General features: G+C 38.2%; 1 protein-coding gene across 1 annotated transcript; it reads left to right on the forward strand.

Moving 5' to 3' along the window:
* The first annotated feature begins 3,120 nt into the window (after nucleotides 1–3,120).
* On the forward strand, nucleotides 3,121–20,873 carry LOC145221442 (uncharacterized). The gene is made up of 13 exons (XM_080088026.1): nucleotides 3,121–3,249; nucleotides 14,241–14,550; nucleotides 14,938–15,074; nucleotides 15,657–15,754; nucleotides 16,240–16,386; nucleotides 16,760–16,910; nucleotides 17,280–17,398; nucleotides 17,683–17,881; nucleotides 18,564–19,733; nucleotides 19,976–20,124; nucleotides 20,242–20,383; nucleotides 20,440–20,503; nucleotides 20,566–20,873. Exons 1-13 carry the CDS (start codon nucleotides 3,210–3,212, stop codon nucleotides 20,678–20,680), a joined length of 2,841 nt encoding a protein of 946 aa, XP_079944152.1. The 5' UTR covers nucleotides 3,121–3,209; the 3' UTR covers nucleotides 20,681–20,873.
* Nucleotides 20,874–20,885: the final 12 nt, after the last annotated feature.

The raw sequence follows: 20,885 nt of genomic DNA on the forward strand, positions 1-20,885 counted from the left end.
CAATCTGTTCCAGTAACTCGTAATACTTCGTTCATTATAGTCTTCATCCACAAGCAACAAGTTGGGAGATTCTATCTTTAAGTTTAAAGTACAAATACCGAGAGAGTTTAAAAATACAATTACTGTATTTACAACATTGCTCGTTTTGAAATGCAGTTTACAATTTTACAACATGTTTTTTTTTAAGTTTAGATTAATTCTGAAATTTCTGAAATAAATGCAAGTAATAAAACACATTTCGAATATTTTTTAATGAAAACGTGCCTTTACCTGAAAGATTTTTATTGAATTTTCAAGCCGAAACATCGTGGTTTTATGACTCAACGCCAAATTGTCGCAAACATTTCCTTGTTATCGTCTCATCTCGTCTCATGTCGACAATCTCTATGTTATTTTCCCGCTTATTTGGATCACTCGGTCCCGTGTGGTTTATTACGTCATAGTGAAGCTGACGCGACAAGTGTCAAGTTCGTTGTAAAGTCGAAACAAAATTTTTCACTCAACCCACAATTTCCCGTCGCGAACACCACGTCGGGACGTTTGTGCTGTCACAATATGCCAGAGGACGAAAATTTTCGGTAGCCAAGATTATCGGCTCGATCAAGATTGTGAACTTATACCTGTGTTTGTTGCGTAATAAACAGAATGAAGGCAAACTATATGAAGCGAAATATTAAATGTCAACAGCGAATTTTGCATAACATTCACTATTTGGAGCATATGCAAGCACATGAAACAATGATCATCGTTACGAAAAAACAGCGATGCGGCTGAAAACGCCTTTGGTGATACCAAACTTGCGTTTTTCGTGTTTTTAGCATGTTGTTACATGTTACCAAACCCAAACAATACCATTTTTGTTAAACAGCATTACTGTATTGTAGGGAGAGTAGGCCTATGCAGTTTTGCTTGTTAGACAGAAAAAAGTAAAACTTTGCAAATTCACCAAGAATTCGATTGTAAGTTATAAAGTTTTTTACCCCACCGTTCGTGCGGCTTACAATGCCATATTATGCCGATATTATTTTCACTCCCTTGCTTTTTATTTTATTTCGCAAAATTCTCTTTCATGTCGGCATAAAATCATAGCTGTTGACAAATAGTTTAAGAACATGAAGAAGTGTTATTAAACAATAGTAAGATCACAAAATGCGACTTAATCGAGTAAATACGGCAAACTTGAAGTCGTTATCCTGGCGCCAGTGGCGTAGGAGCATGGGGGTGTCCCCGAAGGTCTTAGGTGCCTCACTTTGAAGTGAGTTTTGACAAATAAATAATTTGAATTATGAAGAAAGGCTTACAGATTCAGAATCCTGATAAAATATCCTTTTTTATAAGAACAAAAAACGTTTTTTGAAAAATATTGACTTTTATCTAGAAGTGTCCGTCCCCTTAAGTCATTTTGCCGCCCCCTTGCAGCCTGCCGCCCCTGGCGCAAAGCCAGAACCGCCAAGTGGCTGCTACGCCACTGCCTGGCGCCCAGCTAACTAATGATAAATGAACTGTACATACTTATTATTGTTCTCAGCGTTTTAAAGGGGAACTACAAATTTATATTCAAATTTCCAAAAACTTATTCTTACTTACTATCTAAATGTAAGTCAGCCAAGCACTTAACTCAGTTTGCTAGAAAGTACACGAATCGCAGTGAAAACTCTGTCGATGTTTGGGTTTTTCAGTTTTTGAGCATCGAACGAAAATTGTCAAAATAATTAAGTTGTTTAAGAGCAAACTTGTAAATTAAAGTTTGTTTTCCAAAATTATTTAGTTGCCGAGAGGTGCGATCGTTTCAATCGCAATAATACTTTATATAATTTGAATTATTTCTGTTTTGAAACTGACCATTTTTGTCAGCTCGGCCTCACCGCCTTAGTAGCGTGACTAGCGTCCAACCAAGCGATTGTAAAAAGGATTGCAACTTGCCATGTTTGCTAGACTCCAGGTATGTTGGTTTACAAGAATCCAGGACCTACAAATTAGTACTTTGCTTGCTGTTTTATAAAGGTCGCGATTATCAGATAATTGGTGAATGGTGATGCTGATACATGCCCAGTCCAGTTAATTGTCTTAAGTATTGTCAGATATACTCTGTAGTCTGTTAGCACGGCAAAAACTTATTGTTTGTTGTAATGTTTCGCTCAATAGAGAGTTATGTAAACTTTTGTGCCATGTAACTTCTAGAGTAGACCTTGTTGTTTCATCCCTAAACTACTGACCCCAACATGTTAACGCTTCCACAGATTGAAAATGTTTGCACAGTTTTTTTTATAGTGATAGCAATGTATGTTTACCATTTTTTTGGAATTGTGCCAAATATTGTTATTTCGATGCAGAATATATAAAATTAATTACAGCTACTTTATGCCAAACATAACAAAGTTACAGACAAGTACATATCCAGCCTTGGTTAAATGATTATAGGAATGGGAAGTTAAAAAAGTTGGTTCAAAGAAACATATTGTAAGATATATTAACAGAAATACCATGTTGGCTTGTTGGGTCTTTCAAGTTTGTCAACATCTCATATGTTGGTTTTGTTTAGATGTTTCCCAAACTTGCTCCTGCACTGCCAGTCTGCCACCTTTAAATGCTTCTTGATTTAAAACTACCCCCTTAATGATTAACGAAAACTTAATGATGGGTTAGTCTCAGCTCATACACTGTCACCAGTTTATCAACTTCAAAGTAGATATTACGAAAACATTTCTATGAATGGTTTTTGTCGAACACTGGTTTGAAGATTGACTTTTTGTTTACAACCAAGATTATTTTTTAGATATCAAGCTCATTGTTTTGTACAAATAAAAAATCAATTATATTTTTCCAAAATCAAAAATATGCTTCTAGATGGTTTTGTGTTTATTGTACCATTTGAGCATGGCTTTGTAGAAATGAAAATGTTGTAACTGGTAAAAGCTTTTTTCTACATGAAGAGTTGCTAGAATTTTCCTTGCAACTATGTTTGGCAAAAGTCAATGGAATCTGTCTAATTTAATGATAGCATTTTAGTGCTGTACTGTTAAGAGAACATAGAATAAATAAAAAGGGGATCTTAGTGGGTTAGCAATGTTTAAAGTTTGCAAGTTACACTTGTAATTTTCAAGCAAACTATATGTTATTTAAATGAATGCAATTTTGCAGATGAAGCTAAAACTAAGTAAAATAGTTTTTCATTGAAATGTTAGGCGTTGTGGTTTGTTACTGCAAAGATGACAAGAAAAAAACAAGGCACCCCCAAGAAACTCAATGGTAAGTTTGCAATAGGCAAGTTCAGGTTTTTCTGCTGCTATTTCCTGTGTTGACAATGTGTAGGTGTAACATTTTTAAGTTTAAATTTGTCGAAAGTTTTGGAGAAAAACTTAAAGTTTAGGATTGATAAATGTTTTGCATTGGTTCCATCTTTTATTTAAAGGCAAATAAACTGTATTATATGTGGCAAAAATTTAACAGTACCTGTTATTTGTGTAATTTAAATGTGGCTCAACAGATACAGCCAATCAAGCTGTCCATATTTTTTTTTCTTTTTTTCTTATTTTCTTTTTTTCTTTCTAACACGGATTTGTTCCCATGTTTTGGTCAAGAAAGAATGGTTTCAACTTTTTCAAATTTGCACACATTACAGATATTGGTCTAGAGATAGTTCATGTGAATTTTGACCCCGTTTGATTCCTTGGTTCACCCACAGCCCCCCAAAACGTGAAATTTTTAAAACGGCTATACTGGCTAAAGTGCTTTATTTAGGAGTTATATGCTTTGTTGTTTGATGCAATATAAGGTATTTCAAAGAATTTTGTACCTTAAAAAAAGATTTACCCATTTTCACCCCTTAAACCCCAAAATATTCGTTTCTGTCTAACACTGGTTTGTTAAATGCGTTTGGTCAAAAAAGAGTGCTTTAAGTTTATTCAAATTTGCTCAGATGTTAGTTATTGTTCCGAATTTGATCCTCCTGAAGTTTGATCCCAAACGACCCAGCGGTTCACCCACAGGCCCCCAAAACAAAAAAGATAAAAACGGCTGTACTGACCCAAGTACATAATCTGAGGGTTTCATGCTTTGTTGGTTGGTGCAATGTAAGCTATTCTAAAGAATTTTGTAACTTTTTATTGGATTCACCCATTTTTACCCCTTAAACCCCCAAATAATAAGTTTTAGGCCAGAAATACAAGCCCTAATGTGCTGAAATGTTAAACAATTGTTTGCAGTAGGTTATTCGTTTCGTATTTAAAAATTTGCCTTAATCGGCCAAATAGTTACTTTTACAGCACATAATATGTGTACACTGTCAGTCAGATAGAAGTCTCACACTCTCAACTCTCAAGGGAGTAATTCAATTGTTTACGATTAAGGCAAACGGGTGAATGCAGCGGGAGTGCTCAGCTTGACGAGACAATCGTGTTGGTGATTAGAAATCAGCTGTTTTTGCGCAGCTATTCTATGTCGTTTTATTAAGTTATCAATCACATTTTCAGTTTTGGAAAATTGTGTTTGAAAACTGACCTTGAACGACAATATCAAGGTCAAAGCATGAGATTAAATTGAAAGTATTTATCCTGTTCTTGTTTACTGTTGTGTGTAATTATATGACAATAATGATGCAAAAAGAATAAGGCTAAAGTTGGTTAAGTTTTTTTCTTAAAAATGAAAAAATAACCAGGATGTTTGTTTACCATAAATCCACACAAACGTGTGTGTGGGGACCCATACGTTTTTGCTTGCAAAAACAATCATATGTGTAGATCAAATAATGTGTATAGTAAATTGGTAAATATCTAACAATGATTGTGCCCTATTTTTACTGTTACCAAATCGCATATGCATATGTGTGGGGACCCATTAGATCAGGGGTTCCCAACCAGTGGTACTCGTACCCCTTGGGGGTACGAGATTGAACATCAAGGGGTACGAAGATCCTTGGGCCACAGAGCACCATTTCAAAAAGATTTTACAGTACAGTTTTATTTTGGAATTGTAAATGATATTATTACTGTCTTTGCTTTGAAAAAAAAACCAATTATCTACAAATAATTGTTTCAAAACAAGCCTCATTGTCTCATAACAATGCAACAAATATCTCACTGAGAAGTGACAAACAAAATAACTGACATTTAATTTCTTTTTTGATTTTTGCATTTTTGTGTGAAATACCGCTGTAACGTTTAATTGAGCTATAAGATCAATTTGATTTAGCAATATATATCTGAAAAAATCCATCAGAAATTTTTGGGGGGTACGAAGAAAGCTCTCACCTGACAAAGGGGTACGAGCAGCAAAAAAGGTTGGGAACCTCTGCATTAGATTATGCTTGCAGAAACAATTATGTTATAAAGTGCCAGGAAAAAGATAGGGACGCAATGAAATGTATGTGCCAAATATATATCCATTATAAATATAGTAAATGGTATATATATATATGTGATACATCGTTAAATATGATGTAGTATATGTAAACTGGCAATATATAGGAAACCCACTATTCTAAATTAAACACACTTTCTGTTCTACTTTTGATTACCATTAAAACATGCAAATAGTAGATCAAGGCAATAAGAAGTGCCGATCACTGTGTTTTACCTTACAACACCCGACTTTCTCATGGTTATCTCTTGAATTGCATTATTTTCAACTTTGCATGTGTGGGGACCCATGAGTTTTTGCCTGCAGAAACGACTAAGGTTATAAAAGACGGTGGCTAATATGGGACCCAATACAAAATAAGCATAGGAAATATATTAATGTTTTAAAATAGGTTATATATAGTGTAAATGCAACAACAAAATGTGCTAAGCCACCCTTCTAGTTTAAGCACACTTTCTGTTCTACTTTTGATTACCATTAAAACATGCAAATAGTAGATCAAGACAATAAGATTTTTCATGAGTGAAAATTGTTTGAATCTGTGGAACCTTCTAACAGTTGAAGAGTCTGAGTAATACTGATGAATTATGACAGGCTAGGTTCAAAAGGTTTCAGCTCAAAAACAACACAGCAGCTCTTGTAAGGTTCATACATGAGGCGGTGTTGGTGCAGTTCAGTGGAGGTTCAGTTGATGGATGGCAGTCAGGAGGTCTCAAGTACCCCCTTGTGTCAATGATTGATGTTGAGTTTTTTATATTGCGCTCAGTTCAATGGAGGGTCGCACATTTGTAGATGTTTATCACCACATCAAGTGCCATTCTCCCAACATCCTTCATATAATATCACTCACTCTTATCTGCCCGATGTATTTTCACCAACCCTGAGTACTTATGATTGATATTAAAGGCCAATTTTGATCTGACTTTTTCTGTTTTGCTTCCCGTAAAAACAGCAGAACTCCATACAGGTACTGTATGAGATATGAGTTAACTTGAATTATTTGTAGAACAAATTGGGATTGCTTCTGCAAATTGTGGTCGTTGGTGCATAACACTACAGCACTTTATTGGTTCACATCCAAGGTCAATTTTTTTTTCAATTTTATTGTTTTTTCTTGTCTGTTTGCTTTTTGTCTAATGTTCAATAGATGCAGATGACTCATTCCTGCTTTTTATGCTTTTTGTGTTGCAAATCGACGGAGATAATAAATTCTGTTTGTATGACATCTTTTGGTGAAGATTAACTTGTTCTGAGTGATGATAATCGACTTGTTCTTGTTGAAAATAGATTTTGTTGTTTTGGTTCATGGGGAAATGAAAAGTACAATGACCTACTTTTCAAGTTGAGTATAAACTTTTTTTAAACACTTCTAATAGTCAGATTTTAAATACTGAACTATTTTCTTTTGCTGTTTCATTGTTTGTTGCACAACTTGGTCAATAGAACTCCCTGCAAATTTGGTAGTATCTCCATAAAATCGGTCTGGATATAAAAACATTTTCATTTTGGATTGGGTCAATAAGTTCAACATGCCTGTTTCTTGCAAAAATTGCTCAGTTTGTCCTTGGAGACCCACGTGTTTCTGCCCGCGGATCACTTTTCAAACGTGGATATTCACGCGAGGAAAAACGGTAAAAATTGCACAAGTCGCCCTATAGACACGCAAAAGGGCAAAAAATCAAATAAAAACTAACAACAAATGTGTAAAGGATATTAAATAAAAACAACAATCATCCATGCGGAACGATTATGTGTGACGATTTGCATCCAATAAGACGATGACAAATATCCGTCAAGAAAGGCGCTGACGTAACAAATGTCAGTCAAAATGTAAAGAACCTCGGCTTTGTTCGATTGTAATCTCATTTGGCATCTGTACAAATGTCACTGTGACGCAACACACATCAACTGTGAGCGGATGATAGACATTGACTGTTTACGTAATGTGGTTCTGTCGCTTTTTTTCGCCGTCTATAAAACAGTTTTGTTTTTGATCCATAGCCGCACTTTTGTGAGACTTCGTGAGTGAAACGTTTTTTTTGGAGTTTTGGAGCAGTGGTGGGATTCAGCCGGTTCGCACCGGTTTTATAGAACCGTCTCACGAAGTTTTATGAGATCAGCGAACCGGTTAGCATTACTGGTTACTGTCAATGGACTGTTTGTAACAGAAGAGGCTGAAAAATATGACTTATGTGACAGGAACCGGCTGACTAAAAATTTGAATCCCACCACTGGTTAAGAGTACTTTGTCGTTCAAGTAAAGTTTTACGAAAATTTGGGGGTTCGAAACTCTTAGTTTTGTTGCGCCAGGTCATGGATGTAGGTGTCGCGGGTTCGAATCCCACTGCAGCTTGGATCCTGCACTGATATACTGACTCTTTTGCATCATCCCTCTTATGGGTGTGCGATGCTTTCTTATTCGATCGTTGTAACAACCAGGGAACCGAACCCGCGAACCGGAACCGAACCCGCGCCCCGGTTTGATTCGTTAAACTCGATCCGAATCCGAGCCGTAAATCACATTTTCTTTAAAAACCCGAACCGGAGTTGAACCCTATATTTGTTTGACGTTTAACCGGAACCGAAACATTAAAAATCTAGCCTATATTTTTTGTAATCGCCACCAAAAAAATTACTGATTCCAGAACAAGGTACTGAGGAATACGTGAGATAACAGCTATACGGCGTGCCAAAAATAACGAATTATAAGATGTCGCGCAGTCGAAACTTTCGAGTTTAAATACGCCGTGTAGAATATTGGCAGAATAAAAATTAAACTAAAGAGGATTTAACGGTTTAAAAAACGGCAAACCGGTTCGAACCGGGTGATTTTCCCAAACCTGAACCGAACCCGAACCCCTAAAAACAATAAAAAGTAAACAAGCTATTCAAATGTGACAACTATAACTTGCCTGGCATATTATACGCTGTAACTTTCTTTGATTTTACGAATCCGACTTCGGACAGAAGTGCAAAGTTGTTAAACCAACACCTGGTGTGGGACAAATTGTAAAAGTCTTAAATCGTATTTTCGAAGTGAAATTATCAAAAAAACAGAAGTAGCTTTCCAACACATTTATCGATTTGCGCTTGAAATACAAAACTTCCAACGAACGAAATTTTAACACGAGTATTTTTCCGTTGATTAACGTTCACCTCATCCATCATGGTTACACATTTGACGTGTTCCCCTCATTGATGGATGAGAGGTAAAGTTTCTTTTCCGCCAGTGAAACTGAACAAGTTATTTCCCTCACAAACACTCACGTTGCCATGGTAAAGCGATCACGTGTCACGTATTAACCAATCAGCAATCGGTTGTGTGCCCTTCAGGAATTTACGAACCTGTCATCTGCAGGTTGGGTTTAAGTTTTGCTTTTTAACATAATGTGAAACTTTGGTTTGTGATTTTCAAGCTTGGTTATGTTTTGTCAACGTCCTATATAATTGGAGTTTGTAGAGCTCTTCTAGCAATTGTAATTTTATTCCGACGTTTCGACGTCCTATACAGGTCGCCTTCATCAGGGTAAATAACACTGAATGCGCGTAGTGCAGTGCACGATAAACAAAGGAAAGGAAAAAAAACGCAAGCACGTGACAACGTTTAATTTTACCTCCTATAAAATTGGTTTGATAATTTCAAATATGTGGCATAAAGGTTTTGTTTGAACCTGTGAAAAACACACACGAACAATGCTAAAAGTATACTTTAATCGACCTTTTTCCTCCCTGTTGTCTCGTTGTGTACATCGAGCAGTTTGTCAAGCTTTTATCTGTATTGTTTTGCCGCCAAATTCCGTCGGCATAAGTTTGATCGCTTGAAAACTTCATACATCACATCGCGTTTGATGTGGTGCGGCACTTGCCTCTCCTGTCAGTTAAACCTTAATGCACGAATTCACACGTCAAAATTCCATACAGCGGGACTTTGATCTTACCACACGTGACAATTCCAACCAACGACAGACGAGCTGAGGGCGGGGCATCAGTGGCGAGGGCCAATTAGATACCGAGTTTGTAATTACTTGTCATTTCTCAGTGTTGCGGGCTCACAAAGTCTTCCATCTTAAAGTTGGCTCCACTTAATTCACGTCGCTTTGATGTGGTTTGCAATGTGTGGTGCAAAGGTGTCAGATAAGCGAGAATGGGCGGCTACAAAACCAGAAAAGGTGAACTCGCTATTTCTCTGCCACTTGAAACAAACTATTCGCTGCTTTGTGGATTAGTGGAAGAGACCGGAGTAAAGTTGCCGACTTTTATCGTGGTCCAGTTGAAGTCAAGTTTGAATATTCATGTTATTGTGCAAAGTCTTACAAAGAAACTGAGAATCGAAAGAGAATTGTTTTGTTTCGATAAGTTATACAGAAGTTGTTAGTTATATTTAAACTTTACACAACTGCATGGAAAAGTGTTGAGTGGGTAGCCGACTTAAATGACGTCAGTAGGTTAACCGAAAATTTCTGCTGGATGCAAAACAACGTGGAATAAAATTTAATAAGTTGCTTTCAACGTCCTGAACGGCAAACAAATAGAGGAAAGTGTTTTAACTCGCGGTTAAACGTGCTGCAGATGACCTGCATGTTTGTGTGCTTGCTTATGTCGGAGACAAACCATGTTAAGATTCACACCTGTTCAGCACTCGCGACTTTTCGACAAAAACACAAAAAAATTCCGTTCACAGTGATTGATGGGAAGCTGTCGGTTCTGCTATGCGACGAGCACATTGATCGATGTGAATTTAACACCGCTCTATGCGATCACAATCACGTTCGCGTAAACAATGGTTATGTGTTTGCTGACAATGGTTATTTATGGAATAGCTTCCAGTGAAACCCGGAAAGCGTTATTTGGTCACGGTTAAATGCATTTGCATAGTCTCCTTTCACCACCAAAATTTTGTTGTATTTGTTCCGAAGTAAATCTACTGTAAAACGGTTTCGCTTTTCAACAAATTAGATTTTGAAGGCAAACCATTGTTTTTGCATATTTTGTGGCTTGTGAATGAATAAAACCCGTTTATTCTGTGGTTATCTTCGTTAAACGGTGATTTAAATATTTTTCCCAACCACAGATAAAATTCTCTTAGTGACCTATGTTTTGACACTTGGTGGAGACAGTGAGTAAATTGATGTTGTTTTAATAAATCGTAATTATAACACACAAAATCACCATTAACTATATGGAACCGTTAACTGTTAGGAAAAATAAACAACATCGTCAGCCGCACGACGTTGACCGCGTTATTAGCGACCGGAGTCGTTTCTGTGTTTCTGTAACAAACAACCCTAACCATATACTTGTAAGGGTGTTCTACTGTTAAATCAAACTTAATTGTTTACAACAGAACCTTTTCAAAGTTGAACACTTCTTTAGGGTCACTACCAAATCGGGCATCACAATGCGTTGAATATGAGAAAAGAAAATTCGCAGGATGATATAAAAATATGATATAATATGTACGAGTCGCATTCAGTGTTATTTACCCTGATGAAGGCGACCTGTACAGGACGTCGAAACGTAAAAAATACATTTGCCAGAAAAGCTCTATAAATTTGACATAAATCACTCCCATTTATGCCCACAGCTAAATTTACAACACAAAGTCACGTGATCGCATGAATCAATGTGAGAGCTCGGGTTGATTTATAGTCTCATATCAGCCTTGTACGTTGGCGCAATAATTTAGAGCCACCGCTTTCAGCGAAAAGCCTTCCCCGCGAAATTATTCCTTCGCTGATTTATTGCATCGCCATTAAAACGTCGACGGAAAAAATCACGAGTCGCCAAATTCTGTTTGTTGCTCCTTCAATCAAATTATGACGTTACACTGTACACGCCCCACTATGACGTAACACAGGTTTGATTGTTGGGTCACGAATTAATGTAAGGTCCTAAATCTTGTCGTTATGTTGTTTGCTGTTGTTGGAAAATTTATTGCGCCTCATAACGTTGGTTCTCGCTGATTTTACGTCGTTCTGCTTGGGAAAGGATCAATTAATCAAATCCTGTTCTTATAAATTGCGATGAACACAAACCTTACATAAGCTCTGTGCTCGATTACTTCTTTATTGTTTTACATGACCTGTTGTTTGAAAATCCAGAGCTGGATTATAATTAGAAGTTGTTGATTTGTCGGCGCACGCTGTGCTTCAGGAAAGCTTCTTATAAGAAAGGCATTTTGAAATAAATACTCGGTCTCTTTAAACTGCGGCAACACAAACACTGCTGAAAAATGATTTTTACCCCACATCGAGAAGTATCTCGAACATTTACAAGAAATACAAGTTCTAAACTATAGTGTTTTGTTTAGCATTACATCAGTTGAACGACAAGTTTGTTAAATATGCAACCTGCGGTGGACAAACGCTTGTACCGTATTTTCCATTTAAAAGACATTCAGCAAAACTTTATTTTCTAAACAACTTTTCCATTTTATTGGAACAAAAAAAGTCTCGTCTGGATTCCGGGGTGAGATGGCGAATATTCGGGAACTCACATAAGTTTTACCGATTGATCCTTGAAGTGACATCAAGTTTTTCTGTCCTTCAGGTGACCTCTATAACGCCATAGCTCGTTGCGCATGCTTTTTACGTAATTCTACTTGTGGCGACGTGAATGTGATGTCACAATCATAATGATGGTAGAACTTTTTTATGTTGTCAATGAACAAAGTCCATTGTTCACCAAGTTGTTACGACACAAGTGCTAAGTTTAAGTGAAAATATATTGGTTTCTTTCTGTAGGTAAACTGGCAGTGTCGAACTTTGAAGGCGATATTTTAGTCGTTTGCGAACTCAGGATTTTTCTTTCTTGGCACTGAGGAGTTTCATTGAACAAATTTTTAATGAAAACGTTTTTGGCGAAACTGACGAAGTGTGAAGTGAGGTTGAGTTGAATCGAAATTTCGGAAAACATCAAAGTGACAAGTATTCAGCGAGCCCACTTGTAAATGTGTTCTCATGAATAGTTGCTCGGGGCTCAATTCAAGCCGAACCAGTGGGCTGTCACTTTGATTCGATGCGGCTTCGTTGAAAAGCGTCAAAACGTCAAACTGTGCAGAAATTCGATCGCTACAATTTCCAACCCCTTCAGTTATTCATTAACAGCGCTGTAACCGCGAGACGACGGTTCTTACATTTCTTTGGGCATGTCGTCAATTGATTAAGCGTTCTTTGAAAACTTGCAACTGCTTCTTGCTTAAAATGCGTGATTTTCTTGAAGCCTGTCGGTCGTTGCTTTGCACCCAGCACAGTACAGCGAAATTCCCCGTTTCAACAAGTAGTTATGGGTTTGGTTTTCAAGTTTTTGAGCATGTTATTGAAAACCTTAGTTGAGTTGAGTCTTTCTTCGCTTGGTGAAAGACAACATAGCGACACAATTGCACTAAAACAATCACCAAGCTGGAAATAGCTGCGCAACGTTGAAACGCTATTGGGCGCAAAAAGTGGAGGGCACAATTGGTTTATTAGAATGTGAATGTTGTTAGTTTAAAATGAAATTGAAATTGACGGAATTTCAAACAAAAAATTAATTAAATATGTTTGAGGGGTGTTGTTGTGCTCTAAAGTCATCTGTTGTCAAGATTAAGAGATTGTTTATTGATTGAAGAGCGCGAATATCTCGACGACCAATTACGCTGTCAGCCTTCCATCGAGAGGGCAGAGAGAAAAAACTGGGTAATGAGAATTTATCGTAGTTGCTTGTCAGGTTATCCATCAGAGAGAGGTTAGCTGCAGTGCCAAGCACCGATCCTGTGCTTCTGTCAGCTTGTCACTGTCAAACCAAACCAATCAATCACATCTATTGAATCGAGAGCTCCTGTTTTGTTCCAAACCTGCCCCTTCATTGTGAGGTCATAGTGGGGTCGCCATCAATTTATTGCCGCTTTCCTGCTCGCGCAACTCAGACTGCGACGGATGGAGACCTTTTAATTGTAAACCGCTTGTAACTAAGTGTGCTTTGAAAAACTAAGTTTGGTGAAGGTTTGTATTTAGCTAATTAGAAAATTTAAAATGCAGAACTGGCGTTTCGTCCACCAGGTAGCATTTTTAACTAATTTGTCGTTCAACTTGTGTAATGCAAGCAAAATACTAGTTGTTGTTTCAAGAACTAATTAAGGTCGTGTGCTTGAAGTAGTTTTTTAAAAAGCGATTTTTCAACTAAAATCATTTAGCGTTAAAGATTAGGAAGTGAAATGAATGTGACATTTTTGTTTGTGTCAAACTTATCGTAATTGTGACGTAACAGACATTCATTTGTTCACTAATTCTACTAGCATTGTACATGCGTCGAATTTGAAAGTTGTAACGTTAGCATGAAAGACGTTCGTCAAAACATTGGCGTTTAATTCGAATAGACTTGAGAGAAAGAACGTGTAATGTAGGTTGTGTGTGTTTTTGATTATATCAGCTCGGTAGACATGTCATTTTCATGAAGACTTGATGTGGCAGCTTGTAGCCCTGTGCTTGGCTGGCAAAACATCCATGTTAGCTTTCTTACCAGCTCGGATACATCAATTATTTATGGGAGATAAGCTGCATTGTTATGTTGTTACCCAAATGACAGCACTTCAATTGGACAGCTTGTTTCACTATGAAGTACAGCTCATGTGTGCATTAATCAGTGTGTATTTACTGCTTGCTTCTTTCAAGATACATTTCTGAAACAAGGACGTTTTGGCAGGATGTAATTTTATCTAATTTTTAGGAGCCATTGGATTTCTGCCTTGTAACAAATGTCTTTGTGAGTAAGAAGCAAGTGCAGTACAAATCCATCTTAAATGTTGGCAAAAAAGCAAAATTTGTTCAATAATTATCCTAACTATAGCTTTTTTTTATTTTATTCTTTTTAAAAAAGAATCTTAACTAGAACTTTATTTTAAGGGGAGTTGGATAAGGAAAACACAGAAACAAAAGTGACAGAAGATATTAGTGAAAAACCTGCTGTTGAAACGATGAACAAAACTGTAAGAAGTTGTGATGTGAAAGAAACAACTGAATCTTCACCGACACAACCTGAGGTTTCTGCGATGGATTCATCGTGTGAAAAACTTCTCGCTTTCACTATGGATTTTCTTACAAATAAAGCAAACTCATTGAAATCAAATGGTTTCCAGCAAAGCAAGGAACAAAATGAAAACAAAAACAATTGTACTCAGTCAAATCGAAACAGGATTTCTCCCGATATATTAAGGTAAGTTGAATTGTTTGGACCACAAAGTGTTTACAAAAATTTTGAGTTCACATGGTTATGTTTTTAAATGAAACATGCTGACCTATGCTGAATTAAGCAGTGATGGGATTCAGCTGGTTCGCACCGGTTCTATAGAACTGTCTCACGAAATTTTATGACATCAGCGAAACGGTTAGCATTACTGGTTACTGTCAATGCGCTTTTGTAACAGAACCGGCTGAAAAATATGACTTTTTTGATAGAACTGGCTGACGAGAAAATTGAATCCCACCACTGGTATTAAGTATTACCTAAGTTTACTTAGCACAACTGTTTGAGTAAAAAAAGTGTCAACATTGCACGATTATTTAACAAGATGAATTGTTGCTGATGAAAATAAATTTTTAGGTCACCTATATCCCCCCAGGATGAAAATGTGACAAATTGTGCCAAACCTGCTTTATCAAACCGACAACAAAATGCAGAGAATTTGGCTCACCACCTGTCTCCAATACTGAATGGGATGGACAAATTACCATTCAAAGGTAAAATAAAATCTTTGGAACACTATATACTGATCTATTCATAAGTTTAATGAAGAAAATACCGGCCCAAATATATATATGTAAAAAGTGACATGCTTTATTGCATTTGCTGAACAGTTTGAACAATAAAGCATGTCGCTTTTTATGTCTATTTAGGCTTTTATTTTCATCATTAAAATAAAGTCTATTGTTGTTTAATGTATCATTACCCTTAAGATGTGTTTATCTTTAACATAAAAAGATTACTAAGATGTGATGCAGTTAGCTTGTATTTCATTAACAAAACATAAACATATGAAATGCAAAGGATAACACGCAGTTAGTAATTAAAGTGACTCATAGCACATATTAATGTTTCCGTGTGCAATGTATATCCTGTCGGTCTGTCTACCTCAGTTAGATAAAACTTGCTGCACTATGTGATGTCGATTTTTAACAAGGCAATATATATTGCAAGCATTGTTGATTAGAGGCAGCAAAGCTAGCCAGCTCATTAGGTTTACCTGTTCTGTGCTGTGATTTATGTGTGTGAGATTAAAGATTTAAACTTAATTTTGTTTGTACTTAATGTTTTTGATACAGACGCTGCGTCGTTAACTGCAGCCCGCTGTGTGATGGATGCAATGCTTCAGCAGCAGCAGTTTTACGAGCAATGCTCATCGAATTGGGTTAATGTGCAGGTGAAATATTTAATTAAGTTACTGGAACAATATTTCACATGTAGTGTGTGTTAAATAAAAGTCAACATTAGTTTTATGTGTTTAAGTAACATATCCTGGTTAATTGATTTGGGGAATCATTTACTGTTGTGCAATGAATTTCCACCTTGCTCTTTATTGACACTGAAGATGCTTGTTCTTTATAAGATTTGTCAACTGAATTTTAACCTGGAAGTAAACATTTCCCAACTTGTGAAATGTGTTGTCCTATAAGATATGTCATTATACTGATGAAGGCGTCTTGTATAGGACGTCAAAACGTCGATTGTTTACAATAAAACTGCTGGATGACCAATACTTGGTTGTGAAATATGTGTTTAAGTAATGCTATTATGTAATAAATCAATGTAGTGTATTATATAGTGTTTTAAACCAATGTAGATTTGTAGTATATTAAATCAAGTCAACATTACTGTACATGTGTTTAAATGACAACTTTTTTGTAGCGAACGGACAACAACTGTTTGAGCAAGAGCAAAGCCGAGCGGTACCGATGGTGTGTACAAGGTAATAACCACAAAGTACCGCGCACATCTAATGGATCCCATGTACCAAGTCTGAAGAAGCCAAGCACCACTGTTGGGTCCATGCAAGTATGTTCAATAATGTAAAGGAAATTATGTGATACTGGCTGACATGTTGGGCATGTTTAACTTATTGCTTCATTTATGCAATCATAGTATAGATCAGTGGCACTCAACCATGGCTCTCGGCCCGCCAGGGGGGCCATGAGCTGTATTCCGGGGGTCCATAGGTGTGGCCTCACCACCCACTAAAATCACGAGTCATTTTTTTTAATGGGGAGAATTGAGTGTGTGCTGCAAATATCTTTTTTTCGAACACTTTTTATCAATTAAATTTTGCCATCTTGTGAAATCCGGAGCCTGTTTAGGTTGTTTAACTTCAGTGTAGACTTTTATCACAATATTTGAGGTTGTTGGTCATACTAACCTGTTTGTGTTTCAGGACAAGTTATTTGGCACAGTATTTGCCGGAGCAAGCAAGTTTAATTGTCGTGATTGTGGAAGTTCATTCAACACTCTGGTGGAACTGACGGTGCATATGAACCAAACTGGACATTTCCGGGATAAAAATTTGTCACCACCAAAACTTGCAGGTATTTCTTACAATTCATAAATAGTAATTGATCTCTGTATTGCCAACTAATGTTTAGACCACTGCATTAAGACCAGCGGTTCTTAACCTTTTTCCATTGTCGGGGCCAAATGGTAGTTTTTTAAGTGTGTAAGGAGCCGCAAAAAACAGACCTCAGAAAATCACTAGAGATTGTTACCAAAGCTAAAATAGCAATTTTTGGTGGTTTTCTGAAGTTTGGTGTGAGCCGCAAAATAAGTAGTTGGGAGCCGCATGCGGCCGTGAGAGCCGTATTTAAGAATCACTGGTTTAGACCCACTGTATCAAACCCATCTGTATCTTGCCATCGTTTTCATGTTACGTGTGGTTCAAGTGTTTTGATTATTTGTAGAAGAAGACTGGTTGCCAAATGTGAACAAATCAAATAAAAGGAATTCTGCCAAAGCTGACTCGAACTCGGAGAAAGTTTTAACGTGTATGGGATGTGGGGGTTTATTCGATTCATTACAGGTAAAATTTGTGGTTTAATCCAAATATGTTATCGATTACAAAACTATCATAGTACGCCAGGCCTATTAAAAGCGAATCGGCTGGCCACCAAGCATTCCCGTATGACAAGGCGTAGGTAGCCTGCAGTGGGATTCTAACCCATGACAGGAATCTTTCCGGGACTCTCGCTCTACCAACTGAGCTATGCAGGCTCAGTGGAGAAACCGCAAAAACTATGTTTGAATTATGTGGAGAATTTTAAACGCTAACTATTTAGAACCTTAAATTTTCATTTATATTCCCAGGATTTGAGCGTGCATATGATTAAAACCAAACATTACGAGAAAGTTCCTTCATGGCGGATGTGGAGCCCTAAACAGGAAGCAACCAATGAAAATGCTTCCCGCCGAAAAACAACCAATCAGAGTACAGAGAAGAAAAGTGAAGCCCCACCCGACATTTCAGCTCTCCTCAACTCTGCTTATTATTTCCCTTACATAGGAGGTAAGCGTTTGTAACTTGCACTGTAACATAAGCAAGTGTTTCAGCAAATGCAGCAATGATGGCTGCCAGGCATAATATCAACTTTATAAAGCTCTTCTGGCAATTGTATTTTATTCCGACGTTTCGACGTCCTATAGGTTGTCTTCATCAGGGAAATAACACTAAATGCGCGTAGTACAGTGCACGTTAAACAAAGGAAAAAAATTAAACCTGTATAGGACGTCGAAACGTCGGCACAAAAATACAATTGCCAGAAGAGCTTTATATAGAAGCATCGAGCAAATTATTCTGTTGTTGATGCCCAGTTGTGGCATCGAACAGAATAGGTGAGGCATGGGTTTCTAGTGGGTAACAAACTGGAGTGCCGTTGGATGGCTACACTAGCCAATACGGACGATTTCGTCACCAGCTGCACTGATGAGACCTGATAGGTCAAAACAGTGTGCACTGTCTGTAGATTATTTATCGTTTATTGGCTTCTGTGGTGTATGCCCAGTTGTGGCATCGAACAGACTGGGTGAGGCATGGCTTTTGTTACTTCCAACAAACTGAGGTGTAGTTGGAAGTACGAACTGTACCTTGCCATCAGCTGCACTGTCGAAACAGTGTGCACTGTGTGCAGCTTGCCAGCTTTAATGTATATACCCGATTAACAAAATTATTTTAACCATTTGTATTCCAGTGATGAACAACCCGGCAGCTGCGGCCTACGCATCATCGCTCCTCTACTCCTCCCCGTGGATGACTCCGTTCCTTCCATCGATGCTCAACTCCCTCTATCCTCTTCCTCTGCGAGCAGGATTCCTCCCTCCTGCATCAGATGCAAACATCAGATGTGCTCAGTGCTTCAAAACGTTTCCATCTGTGCAGGAGCTCGCCTCTCACATCAAGGAGACATCCCACCTCCACCAAAACTGTTCAACTCCTTCGTCACCAAACTCTGCTAACCATGACTCGGCGAATATACAGAGTGACGTGGCGAAATTAGACTCACCCGGTAGTGACGTAGTGAAGGGTAAAACCAGCGAAGAGACGAAACAGAAAAGTTTTGATTTTATAAAATCTCTGGAAAGCACGATCCAGAGCGCCATCAGTAAAGTGGAGGGGCCCAGGGTGGGAACGACACCGAAAAGGTTTTCACCGTTTACTTCGTCGCTTGTTAACGAGTCTGAAAACATGGCGAGCCAATCGACGAACGGCAACAAAACCGAGGAACATTTGCGCAAAACACCACAGAAACCGTCTCCGGAATCGCCGCTTGATTTGACTGTGAAGCGTGAAGAGCGCCCCCCAGTGACGATTGCGGCTTACTCTGGTTCGAGTCCGAGCAAAGATCCTCTGCAAAGCATCAAAGAAAACATGAAGTCGTTGTTCTCGTTGATGCAGAAGCCAGAAGCTCCCAAACCTGATTACAAACCTCTGGTGGATGAAAAGTTGTCCTCCAATCCCCTGGAAGAGATGATCCGCATCGTCCGCAACACGACAGGAGGAGAAAGGAAGAGATCTTCATCTGATCCTCATCCTGATCTTACTCCCAAGAAACCGAAAACATCCGGTTTGGATCTCGTGAAATCCGGATCCTCCCACGTGACCAACCCCATCCAACAAATACAAGATCTCGTAGATAAAAAACTCAATGTGACGTCACAAACTTATTCGCGCTCTGTGACGTCATCATCAGCCAGTGTGACGTCACCTCCATCGACCTGCTCTCATGTGACGTCACTATGTGCTTTTGTTACGTCATCACGTTATTTACTCAATACTTCACAGAGTGATGATGTAAATAGTGACGACATAAAGAGTGTAACCACTTCACAATGCACAGACGCCAGTAAAACTTACAAATTTGGTGAGTTACAAGAAATGGTAAAACTACTAACACAGGAACTCACAAGTCGCCCGGTTTGGGAATTTCCGGTGGGTTGCGCAACGGAGCATTTGCGTTTACGGCGACAATAATTGCTGAGTCAGCATGTTGCGGTACCTACCGGAAATTTCCCAAACCGTCTTGTGAGTTCCTGTGTTGTAGCTCTGAAAACTGCGTTCTTTGGTTCTGCAAGTTAAACTTAAACGCTCAAATTCGTTTCACAGAAAAACTAACAACGTACCAAGAAATTCTTCTGCACCGTTGCTACGCACATTTGATGACGTCAAATACACGTTTGAGTCCCCAATCGCCAAGTGATGACGCGGTTGTTGCCATAGCTTCAACCATCGGTTTGCCGAGCGGAGTTGTGAAGGTAAAAACTTTTGTATAAGCTGTTGCTGCCAGGCATAATATTAACTTTACAGAGATCTTTCTTCAATTGTATTTTCTAACTCTTGCGTCACTTGTAACTAAATACTGTCTCGCTCAGGATTGGCTGAAACGGGCCAATGACAATCCTCCATTTATTCGTAACCATGGCGACAAACCCGAGGTATTTTGTGGCTTTTGTTCCCCTCACAATGTCTTCAGTGACGTAACACAGCTAGCCGAACACCTGCAACGTCACTTGGGTGAGTTTACCGTACGCGAGCGTTCCTGGAGTTACGCCAACGAACTTGTGTTTTAGAACCCACTGATGAGGTCACTTCCGCTCAACAAAAAATCCACTTCCAAGGCTCGATGTGTTTCAGGTATTTGTGGTAATTCGTGGCTGCTTGTTGTTTTACCAAACTTTAATTAATTTTTTTCGCAGCACTTTTCGTGAAAATGTGCCTTCAGATTCACCAAATGACGTCAAGAATTTCCGCAAATTACGTTGCGTTGACGAAACCCAATCCGGTGATGACGTAATCAGAGTGACCGGTTGACGTCATCGATCATCTACGTCATATCTATTCGGTGCTTCCCCCTCCAGTGTTTCCAACAAACAAATGCCATTATGACGTCATTGATGTAGAATTGTATTCAAGTGCATTATATTGTGACGCAGATTTGTTTTTGCTTCAATCGCATTCCGACATCAAACACTGTCCAAATAAAATCTCGTGTTTCCAAACTTGATCGGAACCGCGC

The sequence above is a fragment of the Phallusia mammillata genome, chromosome 1 (assembly GCF_965637545.1).
Source record: "Phallusia mammillata chromosome 1, kaPhaMamm4.hap1.1, whole genome shotgun sequence".
NCBI lineage: Eukaryota > Metazoa > Chordata > Ascidiacea > Phlebobranchia > Ascidiidae > Phallusia > Phallusia mammillata.